Source organism: Dysidea avara, chromosome 5 (genome assembly GCF_963678975.1).
Source record: "Dysidea avara chromosome 5, odDysAvar1.4, whole genome shotgun sequence".
Lineage (NCBI taxonomy): Eukaryota > Metazoa > Porifera > Demospongiae > Dictyoceratida > Dysideidae > Dysidea > Dysidea avara.
Genome location: NC_089276.1, coordinates 27,013,435 through 27,027,464, shown reverse-complemented (window position 1 = coordinate 27,027,464; position 14,030 = coordinate 27,013,435). Strand labels below are relative to the sequence as shown.

General features: G+C 38.2%; 1 protein-coding gene across 3 annotated transcripts; it reads right to left on the bottom strand.

The window, feature by feature from the left end:
* Window positions 1–355: 355 nt before the first annotated feature.
* LOC136256556 (uncharacterized) lies at window positions 356–12,990 on the bottom strand. 3 transcript variants are annotated; one of them, XM_066049533.1, is made up of 3 exons: window positions 12,858–12,974; window positions 2,852–2,983; window positions 356–1,539 (listed from the first exon to the last, which is right to left on the bottom strand). In XM_066049533.1, the coding sequence occupies exon 3, from the start codon at window positions 1,493–1,495 to the stop codon at window positions 464–466; it is 1,032 nt and encodes a 343-aa protein (XP_065905605.1). In that variant the 5' UTR covers window positions 1,496–1,539; window positions 2,852–2,983; window positions 12,858–12,974; the 3' UTR covers window positions 356–463. The 3 variants fall into 3 exon arrangements, with proteins under 3 accessions (XP_065905605.1, XP_065905607.1, XP_065905606.1); XM_066049535.1 differs by having other exon boundaries at window positions 2,921–2,983; XM_066049534.1 differs by lacking the exon at window positions 2,852–2,983 and having other exon boundaries at window positions 12,858–12,990.
* Between the last annotated feature and the right edge of the window lie 1,040 nt (window positions 12,991–14,030).

The following is a 14,030-nucleotide window of genomic DNA, read 5'->3' as shown; positions in this document are numbered from 1 at the left end:
TAATGCGTTACTCCCAACACTGTCTAGTATATAGTGAGCGTTTTATCAGTGGAGACCACACTGTGCACAATTGGATCCCAGATAAGATGTTGATCAAAATAAACTTCCAAACACTTTGTGATGAAAACTAGCTTTTGAGCAGAAACCGCAAGTTGTGGCACTCAGACTGATTCTCTGATGAGAGCCACTGAATCAAGATACAAAATGATTTTACAACATTGGCTACTAACCAAGCACTGATTATCAACCTGAGGGTCTGCTCCACAGTTATATGACTAAAATGCAACTCAGTTTCATCAGCAAATGTAATCATATCAATAATTAAAGATATAATATTAGGTAACATTAACAGAGATTCAAAGGTCCCAAGATAGAACCTTGTGGAACTTCAACTTTTATTTAAGATTTACATGACTTACAACTGTTGAGTAAGTATGTGGAATATATACAGTATACACAGCAATTATACATGACTACAAATACTAGTATCATTTTGACAGTTTCTACCATTAGGTCCACACTGTATTACAGTGGTAAAGTTCCTTCCTAAACTCTCAATCAACTCAGCCATACTGCTATGTTGCCTACCAAATCTCAGGAACACAGCAGCTTTAGCAGCTACCTCAATGTTAACAAACACACCAACATAACCTGGTAGAGCAGATTGTGGCTTCAATTTGGTCCTGTCTATGTGAATCTTTTCAACTGGACTAGTCCGGATTGTGTCATTGTAAAGTTTATGTGCCATGTCATCAACAATATTTGTGTCCGTGAGAAGATAGGCTGGTACAAAGTCTGAGTGGTATTTATGACTTAGTGAATCAGCTGCGAGAGCTACACATTTCAGATGTGGTTCCAGTGCCAATGGAGTGGGCGACTCTACATCAGCAGCTATAAGTTGTGTCCGATAATGAGCTGCGACATATCGCCCAGCTTGTAAATGAAGATCTCTCATCTCCTTCTGGATTGCATCAATAACAACTTGATCATACTTAAACAGGCAACGTTGAATACATCCATACAATATCCGATAGTCATATGAGCTGTCAACTGGAAATGATTCATTAAACATCCGTCTCAATTCTTTGTTGAATTTTGGCATGAACCAGTAAAATCCCAAATTAGTTCGGAAATCCATGACATCAATGCTATTATCATGATTCATAAGCATCTTGTGGAAACTGGGCCAGTTTTCATCCAAAGCTTGTCGATCTACTAAAAAGAAACTCTTTATTGGCAGGTGTTCTATAGAATGATTCCAATGTATAGCATTTGGTTGCATCAAGATGTTGATATCTACTGGAAATGGCATCCTGACTAAAAAGGCTCTCTTTGTGATTACAGCAAGCGTGAATGCCACACTAATACCAGCTAGTCTGTTACCCCAGCCACCACATGAGAATTGTGAGACACAGTTGTAACGGAGGAATTTCCCCTTTACTTGTCCAGTCACTATTTTATGATGTAAAGTGGTGTACTCCTCCCATACACTCATGTTGCCACACTCAAAAGCATTAGGGAAGTTGTATGGGTTGTATTCTAGAAGGACAAAAGTAGAAGATAACGTACACCCAGATGTTTGTGTGTAGTGTCAGTGTATGCAGGTACATGTAGTAAAAATTTTCCTATAATGCACTCTACAAAACATTTTAAAATCCTAGCATGATGGCAGATGCTTACTACTTAGTTTTCTTCACTTTCACACCACACTCTTAGAACTCAAAAATACACAAAAGTAATTGAATGTTCTATTAGGGTTATACATAAAACCTCTAGTGGAAGATCCAGGTCTTCACTTGTAGCTATATAAAGCATTAGATAGTCAGTGTTGGGACAGTTATTTTTTAAAGTAACTAGTTACATATTACATATTACTTGCAACTGAACTATTTAGTTACAGTTACATATTATCCATAAAATAAAGTAACTATAATCATATTACATATTATATTACTTTGTGTCCACAGCCCTAGGCTGTCACGTGTGAAACTACCACCTTATCACGTGACATGATTGCGTTGTTGGACAATGTGCATATCTTGGTTATAAGTAAGAAGCTGGTGAATAAGCTTCATTCAGTAGGCTTCATTACTTCGTTGTGGCTAGGCATTACTCAGTGGATCACTAACGAGATTAGTAACTTCGTTACATATAGTAATAATATTATGTAATATTAGATTCATTACAGTAACTATATTACTTAGGTAACGGGTTACATTTGTAAGTAACGTAACTTGAGTTATTTTACCTGTTTTTATAGCGTATTTCATTATATTACTTAGTTACCACAGAAGTAATAATATTACGTAATGCGTAAATAAGTAATGCATTACTCCCAACACTGTAGATAGTGCACAGTCAGACACTCTGCAGCAATTGAAAAAGGGCAAATTTCGAAAGAGCAAATTGGGCAAATTGGCAACAACAGTACCTACATCATGCACAATAATGCTGTGACAAGATTTGTTAGCATCCATGGAGGGGATGATCAGTGAAGATGAAGTATATATGGGTGACTAGTAGGCATTACATGCATGTTTCCTAAGATGTCAAGAAATCCTGATACATACACTAACACTAAGGCTGGCAATCTATTACATTAGAAGTTTAAACTACATATACTTATAATTAACTGAGCACACGCACACACATACATAGTGTGTGTGTGTGTGTGTGTGTGTGTGTGTGTGTGTGTGTGTGTGTGTGTGTGTGTGTGTGTGTGTGTGTGTGTGTGTGTGTGTGTGTGTGTGTGTGTGTGTGTGTGTGTGTGTGTGTGTGTGTGTGTGTGTGTGTGTGTGTGTGTGTGTGTGCAAGTATATACACATGTATATCTGCATAATCCACACACAACCTGGAGGGGCAGTAGTTATGTTCTTATACACCACATGTACACTGGAAGGCAGTGTTGGTGACTTATTACCAGCTATCCAGAGATCCTGAACATCTGTAACACCCACTGCAGGGTGACCCACTGCAGGGTGACCTACAAAATCAAAATACACAATGACCCTATATTTTTTATTAAATGCTATCCCACTAGGGACCTGTAAAGCCTGTGAATACTTTTGTAACATGCTGTTTGACATGGCAGTCTAGAGGAGAGGGGCTCATTATAAAAATTACATTGCACATCTTTGTAGATGACGCACTCATAGGAAATTTTGGTGAAAGAAAGTTAACTACATTGAATTTTAATCACCTAAGTGCCCCAAAAGGTATGTGCTTTAATCTTATTTAATTTGCAAAGTGTAAATTCATCAAATTTTCCTTTTGTAAAAAAATCCTGTCATACAGTATGGTGTAGTTTGTAAATCCATGAAAAGGTCATTTTAGCTACCTCAAAAATTACCCCTTGAAATATTTAAGTTATACGGCACTCCCTATGTACACTGTTAATGCAACCCTTACCTACCCCCTCTCAGACAGAGTGGGAAAAATGGTAGGGATTTGACTTTTTAAAAATCAACCTGTGGGCTAGTGGTAAAATTCCCAAGTACTGTACAATACACTTTAGGAAACAGGTTAGCTCTTACCTTCAAGTTAGACAAATGCCAAAAGTTTGAACGGTCAAATATCACACTAGTGGGACAGAATTTGGGACAAAACCCCACTAATTCCCTAGTAATTCTGGGAGAGGGGTTAATGGGGCTTAATAGAGCTTTTTCATCTCCTTGACAACCATTTCAGTGTCAGCCATATTGTTGAACAATTTTGTACACAATGGCATGGTTTCCACTTATAATATGAAGGTGCTTATTTTCACCGACCTTTATCATAAAGCAAACAAGTGCTAATTTAATATTGGATTGTTTGTAGCATTTGATATTAAGCAGTCATGTGACCAAAAATCTCATAATAGCTGCTCTGGACAGCATATTCCACTAAAAATAGGAAGATGGCTCTTTTCATTGTTCTCCAGGGGGATAGCTAGCATCGGTGAGGCAGACCTTGCAATGTATTATGAACAAGATTGAATCTGAAGGTAATTTTAGTCCTACTATTATGGTAATTGCAAAGAATGCACATAATATGGTGTGTTATGCATGAAACTCAGACCTTGACTTTGAGAAGTATAAGCACTGACGGGCATTATAGCATGCAAAACATGTCAATCCAGTGGGTCTGGGGTATGTATGGAAAATTTAGACCATCTGAGATTGATTGTGAGGGAAATTTAAGTAGTTTATCAAAACTATTATATAAAAATATGTTTGACTGTTGTATTAGGGTGAGTACTCTATTAGGGTGACTGCTCCATTAGAGTATATCGATCTTGTTTGATCGGTCGGTTTCTGAAAACCTCTGGAGCTGCCCCTGGATGGACTCTTGCTATGTACAATAAATTGGACTGAATAGCATATTAACTTTTCGATGCATCTAAAAGGTCCAATGTAACTCTCAGTTCAGACACCAATATTTGGCGAGGCAATTGCCTCACCTGTCTACATTGTAGCTATGCCTCTGTCTCTGGTGATTTTCCACAGACTGAAGTGGCCACATGACCAACAATCACATAACAGCTATTGCATGTGCATGCTATAGCATGACAATATTGTGTTTTAGATCACTCTAGATTTTTGAATATGTAGGCTATACATTGTAGCTATTATGATGTTTTTGGTCACGTGACCACTTTTTGGATGTTTACATGTGTTGAAATTATGCTGATATATCTAATCTAATCAAAAACAGCCAAGCTGTAAAAAAAGGTGCGGCCCCTATAAAGGCCATGGTGAAAAAAGATGTGAAATCCAAGGTGGCGGCCAAGAAATGGCTGTGATGGTAGGTTAATGGTTACATTTTAATAACAACAATTCAGGTGAATTTGGTGCCAAGACCAAGCGGCACAAAATTCACCTGAATTGCCGTTATTACAATGTAACCATTAACCTACCATCACAGCCATTTCTTGGCCGCCACCTTGGATTTCACATCTTTTTTCACCATGGCCTTTATAGGGGCCGCACCTTTTTTTACAGCTTGGCTGTTTTTGATTAGATATCACTTCTTTTTGTATTTGTATACTGCAAAGCCGGCCTATGGCTGGCTTTGGGGCTTTTTTAACCCATGTGTTTTTTTCTTTACCACAGGAAGAAGAAAGAACTTAAAGAAGAATTTTAGTACTTAAATTATTTTTGATTTTATTAGTAATTATACAAATTATATACATATATTTATTACATGCTCATTATTCCCCACAGGATATTTTTTGCAGCTGATCTCTCTACTGGGTGACTTGAAATGTAGCTGAACTATATACAGGATGGTTTCTTTGTAGCTGAACTCTCTGTAACAGGTGATTTGTTTGCAGCTAAACTCTCTACATGGTGGTGTCTTTATAGCCGAACTCTCTACATGATGGTTTCTTTGTAGCTGAACTCTCTATAAGGTGACTTCGTCTAGCTGAACTCTCTACAGGGTGATTTTTTTGTAGCTGAACTCTCTGCAGGGTGATTTGTTTGCAGCTGAACTCTCTACATGATGGTTTCTTTGTAGCTGAACTCTCTACAAGGTGACTTCGTCCAGTTGATCTCTCTACGGGGTGATTTGTTTCTAGCTGAACTCTCTACAGGTGAATTGTTTGCAGCTAAACTCTCTACATGGTGGTTTCTTTGTAGCTGAACTCTCTACAAGGTAACTTCTTCTCTACAGGGTGATTTGTTGTAGTTGAATTCTCTACAAGGTGGTTTGTATGAGGCTGAACTCTCTACATGGCGCTTTCTTTGTAGCTGAACTCTCTACAGAGTGATTTGTTTGCAGCTGAACTCTCTACATGATGGTTTCTTTGTAACTGAACACTCTACAAGGTGATTTCTTCTAGCTGATCTTTCTACAGGGTGAATTGTTGTAGCTGAACTATCTACAAAGTAACTTCTTCTAGCTGATCTCTATAAGGGTGATTTGTTTGTAGTTGAATTCTGTACAGGTGGTTTCTTTGTAGCTGAACTCTGTACATGATGGTTTCTTTGTAGCTAAACTCTCTACAAGGTGACTTCTTCTAGCTGAACTCTCTACGGGGTAATTTCTTTGTAGCTGAACTCTCTATATGATGGTTTCTTTGTAACTGAACTCTCTACAAGGTAACTTCTTCTAGCTGATCTTTCTACTGGGTGATTTGTTTGCAGGTGAACTCTCTACATGGTGGTTTCTTTGTTGCTGAACTCTCTACAAGGTGAATTCTTCTACCTGATCTCTCTACAGGGTGATTTGTTTGTAACTGAACTCTGTACAAGTGCGTTTTTGTGGGTGATCTCACTGCAGGTTGATTTGTTTGTAGCTGAACTCACTAAAGGGTGATTTTGCTTGTAGCTGAACTGCTTGCATTGTATCTAGTTTCTAGCTGATCTCTCTACAGGGTGATTTGTTTGTAGCTGATCTCTCTACAAGGTAATTTGTTTGTAGCAGAACTGTCTATAAAGTGATTTATTTGTAGCTGATCTCTCTGCAGGTTGATTTGTTTTAGCTGAACTCTCTACAGGGTGATTTACTTGTAGCTGAACTCCTTACATTGTGACTAGTTTCTAGCTGATCTCTCTACAGGGTGATTTGTTTGTAGCTGATCTCTCTACAAGTTGATTTGTGTGTAGCTGATCTTTCTACTGGTTGATTTGTTTGTAGCCGATCTCTCTACAGGGTAATTTGTTTGTAGCTGAACTCTGTACAAGGTGCTTTTTTGTAGGTGATCTCACTGCAGGTTGATTTGTTTGTAGCTGAACGCACTAAAGGGTGATTTGCTTGTAGCTGAACTCCTTACGTTGTGTCCAGTTTCTAGCTGATCTCTCTACAGAGTGATTTGTTTGTAGCTGAACTCTCTATAAGGTGATTTATTTGTAGCTGAACTCCTTACATTGTGTGTAGTTTCTAGCTGATCTCTCTACAGGGTGATTTGTTTGTAATTGATCTCTCTACAAGTTGATTTGTGTGTAGCTGATCTCTCTACAGGTTGATTTGTTTGTAGCCGATCTCTCTATAGGGTAATTTGTTTGTAGCTGAACTCTCTATAAGGTGATTTGTTTGTAGTTGATCTCTCACCAGGTTGATTTGTTTTAGCTGAACTCTCTACAGGCTGATTTGTTTGTAGCCGATCTCTCTACAGGGTAATTTGTTTGTAGCTGAACTCTCTACAAGTTGATTTGTGTGTAGCTGATCTCTCTGCAGGTTGATTTGTTTGTAGCCGATCTCTCTACAGGGCAATTTGTTTGTAGCTGATCTCTCTACAGGGAGATTTTTTTGTAGCTGACCTCTCTTCAGGGTGATTTGTTTCTAGCTGATCTCTCTACAGGGTGATTTTTTGTAGCTGACCTCTCTTCAGGGTGATTTGTTTCTAGCTGATTGCTCTACAGGTTGATTTGTTTGTAGATGAACTCTCTACAGGGTAATTTGCTTGTAGCTGAACTCCTTACTTTGTGTCTAGTTTGTAGCTGATCTCTCTACAGGGTGATTTGTTTGTAGCTGAACTCCTTACATTGTGTGTAGTTTCTAGCTGATCTCTCTACAGGGTGATTTGTTTGTAGCTGATCTCTCTACAAGTTGATTTGTGTGTATATAGCTGATCTCTCTGCAGGTTGATTTGTTTTAGCTGAACTCTCTACAGGGTGATTGCTTGTAGCTGAACTCCTTACATTGTGTCTAGTTTCTAGCTGATGTCTCTACAGGGTGATTTTTTGTAGCTGAACTCTCTTCAGGGTGATTTGTTTCTAGCTGATCTCTCTACAGGTAGATTTGTGTTGATTTGTTCATTGCTGATCGCTCTAAAGGTAATTGATTTGTTGCAGTTGAACACCCTGCAAAGTGTTTTTGTTTGTAGCTGATCACTCTAAAGGGTAATTTGTTTGTAGCTGAACTCTCTCCACAGTGACTTGTGTGTAGCTGAATTCTGTGTAACTGAATTCTCTAGAGAGTGACTTAATTGTAGCTGAATTCTCTACACAGTGCATGACTTGTTTATAGCTGAACTTTCTTCAGTGTGACTTGTAATGTTCTGAATCTCTATAGTGATATATTTGCTTAACTCTCCACATGGTGACTGTCTTCTTGCTGAACTGTCTATAAGATTAACTGTTTGCAGCTGAACTCCCTACAGAATAACTTGTGATGTAATAAAATTCTATAATGGAGTAAATAAATTAGCCGAATGCTCTATTAGGGTGACTGTTCTATTAGAGTATCTCGATCTCGCATTTGCTACACGGAGTTGGCTTTCGAATCATAACTCAGTGGTTTGTAATCCGATTCTTCTGTACTACTGCAAGGACTTTCTATGAAGATTATTCCAGCTATACACCGATTTTCAGCTCATTGCTCTAAGCGGTTTGCCTAGTAGGCGTGAAAACTAATACTTTTTTATTCATAAAAATCGATCGCGTAATTGTGACACAGGTTGGGTTTTGTGTCATATCTCCATGGTCTTTATCTCGATTCCTTTCAAACCACCAAAAGGCACTCCTACGATGGTTACTCCATCTACATAGCAATTTTCAACTCATTTCATGAAGCGGTTTACCCTGTAGGCGTGACAACAAATCGATCTTGTTTTACGCGAATAATCGGCCATAACTCCTGAACCATTCATCGGATTTGTACCAAATTTGATGCTAGGATTCGCCTTTGGACTCCCTTTCTGTGTGCCAAATTTCAAGGCGATCGGAGTACGCGTTTGCTTTTTATAGCAATTTTTGCAAGTGTGCAAAAAGACGAAGAAGAAAAAAACGAAGAAAAAAAACGAAACTTTGGCAGCTCGTATCTCGGAAATGGCTGGAGCGATTTCCTTCAAATTTGGAATGTAGACTCCCTTGGCTGGCGGGCAACTGTGTAGCAAATTTGGTTCCAATCAGATAAGTGATCACCGAGATACAAAGGTGTGAAAATGGCGTTTTCTTTCTTCCTGTCAATATACTCACGGTGTGGCGCGCCGGCTTCTTGGGCCGCACGACACACTACCGTGTGTCTTGATGTGACAAACAATCCAATAATTAGCACTTGTTTTACTTTATCCTAAGGGTTGGTCTGTGAGAAAATCTCCAGAAACAACCACAAAAAAAAAGAATCTACATAAACCGCTAACAACTAGGACTGTAGTGGTTAATCAGTAATTTACCCCATCCACTTCAACAAGAGCAAAGGCGTATCTAGACTCCCTGGTTTGGTAGGGCAAAGAGAGAAAAAAGAAAAAAAAAGAAAAAGGTAACTGCCTGCCTGCTCACAATGGCAGCCCTCCACTAATAAAGTACTTATTTATAATTGCATAGTTTGTTATAGTGATGCACCGATAAGAGATTTTGCCGATTATCCGATTAGCCAATATTGAAAATCATATAACGACTGATACCGATAACCGATCTGATGTTTATGTTTACCAAAATTTCACACATATTATGTAAACTTGCCACTTTTAAACTTCATTTTTGTCTTATTTTTATGAAAACAATACCATCAGGGTCAGTAAAATTAATCAGCTAAATAACTACTAATAATTACTGATACCGATATTGCTGAAATGTGGCCGATAAACCAATGGCCAATAAACCGATTTCCGATTGTTTACCGATTAATTGGTGCATCACTAGTTTGTTACACTGCTGTTCTGAATAGAGTGACTGCTTTATTAGAGTGATTGACTGCTCTATTAGAGTATCTCGGCCTCACATACCAAAATTCTTTGGTAGGGCCCCAGAATTCTGTGGTAAGGAACAGGACCACCCCTAGATACACCACTGAACAAGAGGTCACACATTAAAACTATTCAAGTACCACACAAATTCATACACAAGATTTAATTTTTATACTAACAGAGTATTTAATGACAGGGAGTTCAATGGCGGATCCAGGATGGGGCATTTGGGGCAAATTCCCCCCTCCCTCACCTGTGGAGGAGCCAGCCATGCTTCTGATAATTTTTTTTTGATTAAAATAATTTACTTTGTCAGGCCAAGATCAGTTTAGCTATAAAATTCATGAAAATATGTACATTTTACTAGCAATTCACCTGAAACCAAAACGAGCTAAAGTCAAACTAACTGTGAAATTGTCACTCAGCACCTTCATGCGTAATAAGCGCCTCTAGAAATAATTATAGTATTGCTGATGTTAAGGCACTCAGAGCCGTTTGAACAGCTTTTAAGGCCTTGCAGAAGCCAAAAAAGGGCAAAAATACAGTGAGACACTAAAAAGGTAATTATTTGCTGCTTCAGCAACTGACAAGAGAATCTGGCTCTCCCCAACCACGTACAAGTTTATTTATTTACTTATCGATTAGCAAAACCCATCAAGGGTATAACGCTAATGCACAAAAAAAGATCATGTAAGTGATTAACTAGCTATAAATAGATAAATAATCTTTAAAAAAATCTAGATTATAATTACTTAAATTCTCAATATTCAAGTTGTTCCAGTCAGGGATTGTCCTTGGCAGAAATGAATAAAGATATCTGGCATACTGTTGCATAAACTTTTGATCATGGTTAGCCTGTTTGTGCCCCTCCCCTTGCCATCTCCTGGATCTGCCCCTGGAATTCATTACTCAATGATTCTCCACTGACATTACAGCAATTGTTTATTTAATTATTGACTTTTATAGGTATAATTTTGCTAATTGGATGTACAGCCTTATAACATAGATTTATAACCCCTAGGTACCTGGGGTTTATAAAATGGAGGTTAATAGCTTAACTGTGGTTAGCACAAAAAGAATCACGCACGCCTCCAGCCAGTTACGCACGTGATGCAGAAGGCGCCATTTGTTGGCTCGTGTCATCGAACCTTCAACTCGTCGTGCGTAAAAGTGCCCCACCACTCCCAACCCCGTTCTACGAATTCCACCACATACTCCCTTACTCCTAATAAACAAGGAATAAGGTAAAAGGTCAGATCCTTCTCCACAGCACGGGCTATGGAACTGTCGTCCAGATAGGCTCGAGTTAGCTGCAGGGGCCAAAAATCCTACATCGAGCCATACAGATTACAACAAAGGCTCGAAAACGCAATAGCAGCTACGTGCTTGTCATCCACCTGTGTTGAGAGGGGATCACGTGCACCTGATCACGTGATTAAACAACCTGACCACCTGCCAAAAATATAGTTACAGTCTATTTCCGGTTGGTTGACCAGAGAAACAAAGTGTTAAAAGTCACGTGCTTGAAAGTAGCCAATGAGATCAGCAGCCTTCAGTTTAAACTAGCGCCGTCCACCTAGTGTGAAATTTCATTGGTTATTTCTATTCACGTGATATTTTGCGTTTGGCTTACGTGGACAACCAACCTGAAATAGACTGTAATGGTGATACCACCAGCATCTCATATCAAAACATATGTATGGGATTTGTCAAATCAAGCATTTTCAGGTAAAAGTTTTCAAACACTGGGTTAAACCTTTAAAAATTAAGAATTATGCATTAAATACATCTAATATCTGTTTAATATCCTTTTTGAAACCTCAACTTGGTAAAACAGGCTGATCATAAAATCTCATCATTCCTTGTCATTTTTTGTCCAATACAAAATACATGTATTTTACACTACACGCAAAAACACTAATTTACAACCTTTAACTCACAAAATTTCTACAGCACACCATACAATAAAAGAAAGCCCTTGAATTTCTCTATCCAATTCCGACCGTACAAATAGGAAAATGTCGCCATAGCGACAGTTATTCACTGCTGATGATGACATAAATTATCTCGCCGGGAAAATCCCAATTTACAAGTCAACCAAATTCGCTAAATTTGGTATCATTCTATGCAGCGAAGGATGCTTAATAAGACTCCGACCGTACAAATTGTTAAGCAGGTTAGGTTATAGAAATATGTTTTAAAACATGTGTTTTTACGGGCATTCTGAACACGTAAATTTTGCGGTACAAGGCTCCTTTCTAGCTTCCCCTTCGTTGCTACACAAAGAACTTACACATGAATCGAATCGCCTTTCATCAAGGAAACTGATAAACCAAACTTCGTGTCCGTCAACCAAAGTACGCGGAAGTTATGGCGCCTTGTTTAGAGGACGGTGTTATTTTATACGAAACGGACGTAACCCATTCGGAAATCCGGAATATCTTACACAAGTTTTGATATTATTATTATTATTATTATTATTATTACTAGGACCGCGTCACATACAACCAAGTACATACACCAACGTGACAGCCCCCTGGTGAGGCTATTAGGTGGTGAATGCATTATCCCCAAATCAACTCAATATGTCACAGTAGTGACAGATATAACACAATAGTGGCATCGTAACTAAAGGCCACCAGTAGCTAAGTGCCAGTACATCTTTGGTGTGGTATAAATGGCACAGTGATGTGTACAAAGTATATGTATACAAAACATACAGGAGAGAACTATACATTATTGCAGTATTGTATGCAGCAATACATTATAGGCAACATCACCATGCAGATAAAAATTATTAGCCAATATACAGCAATGCATATCAACATCAACTAGAGCTAAGTAAGGTTCATCAGTGATGTAGCAATGGCACAGTGATGGGTGACACACTATAGTTATGCATACACAACTTTCAGGAGATAGCTACACAATGCTGTAGGCGTATGCAAGCCAGATGAACCAGATAAAGGAAGACAGCCAAGCCACTAGAGCCTAGTAGCTACGCCAGGTGAAGGCAAAAAAGATTAAGCACGTATTGAATTGCCTGACACCAACACAAAGAAAGTTCGCCATGCCAGCTGCACAAGACAAAATTGTTTACTTGTATTTTATATGTAACTGTAAGCTTATTGTAAAGAGCGTGGCATATGTCAGTTTAATGTTTTCTTGCCGGCATTGTTTATTTACGTGAATGAATCCACTGGCAGCTGGCATGGAGACTTGAGATGTTACAAACATAAAAACTTACTTGTAATCTTCTTGTTTACACAAGTGGCTTCTGGCTTTCCTGCACGGGCATCACTAATCTTCTTCGCGCAATATGTAAGTAATTAAGCAAGGGTGTGGTACTGGGCGTTATATAGAATTACACGTATGGTCAAGTCATCAGCACAAACAGGAGCGATGATTATACGTTTGTGCTTTCATTCACAGGCGAATCTATCCCCGGTTAGTTCATGTCTCTAGGCCTCGTAGTTTTCTCAAACATTAATTATTAATTATTTATTTATTTAATTATTTATTTATTTATGACGTAATTTTAACCGCGTTTCGTATTATTCTTAGTACTTGGTTGTATAATTAAATACAGAGAAAAAGGCATTATGCCTGTGAGTCCTGCTCATTACAATAAACAATTACATTAAGAATAAAAGTTATCAATCAAAATTTTTAAGTTGTCAGTAGAATTAGACGACACTACATAATTGGGTAAATTATTCCATGAATTGATGGTTCTTACTGAAAAGAATTTACTTCGAACATTCTTTTGGGCATGAGGTTTAAAAAGTTTGAAGTCATGTCCCCTTGTTGCACTTGACAAATTCAGGTGGAAAAATAATTCAGGTTGAAGATTAACATTCCCTTGTAAGATATTATATAGCATAATCATGTCAGCCCGATGCCTTTGATATGACAAAGTAGGAAGCTTGAGGGTAACCAGACGTTCATCATATTCCAAACTGGACAGATCCTGAACACATTTAGTGGCTCTTCTTTGCACTCTCTCCATCCTGTCACAATCTCCAATATAATTGGGTCCCCATACAACATTAGCATATTCAAGGTGAGGTCTTACCAGAGCCTTGTAGAGTATTGGAAGGGTCTTTCTATTTAGAGTGTTAAATGATTTTTTGATTAATCCCAATACACGATTGGCTTTGTTTATAGCAGAGGTTGCTTGGCTATGGAACTTTAAGCTAGAATCCACTATTATTCCTAAGTCTTGATGTTCTGATACTACCTGTAGGGGTTGTCCATCCATATAATATGTATGACATCGGTTAGAGTTACCCAGATGCATAACAAATGTCTTAACAATGTTGAAATTCAGTAACCACTTCATTGACCACTCTTTTAGTAATAAGAGATCTTGTTCCAATTGAAAGTTACTCTGCTGGTTTACAATTGGGCAAAACAACTT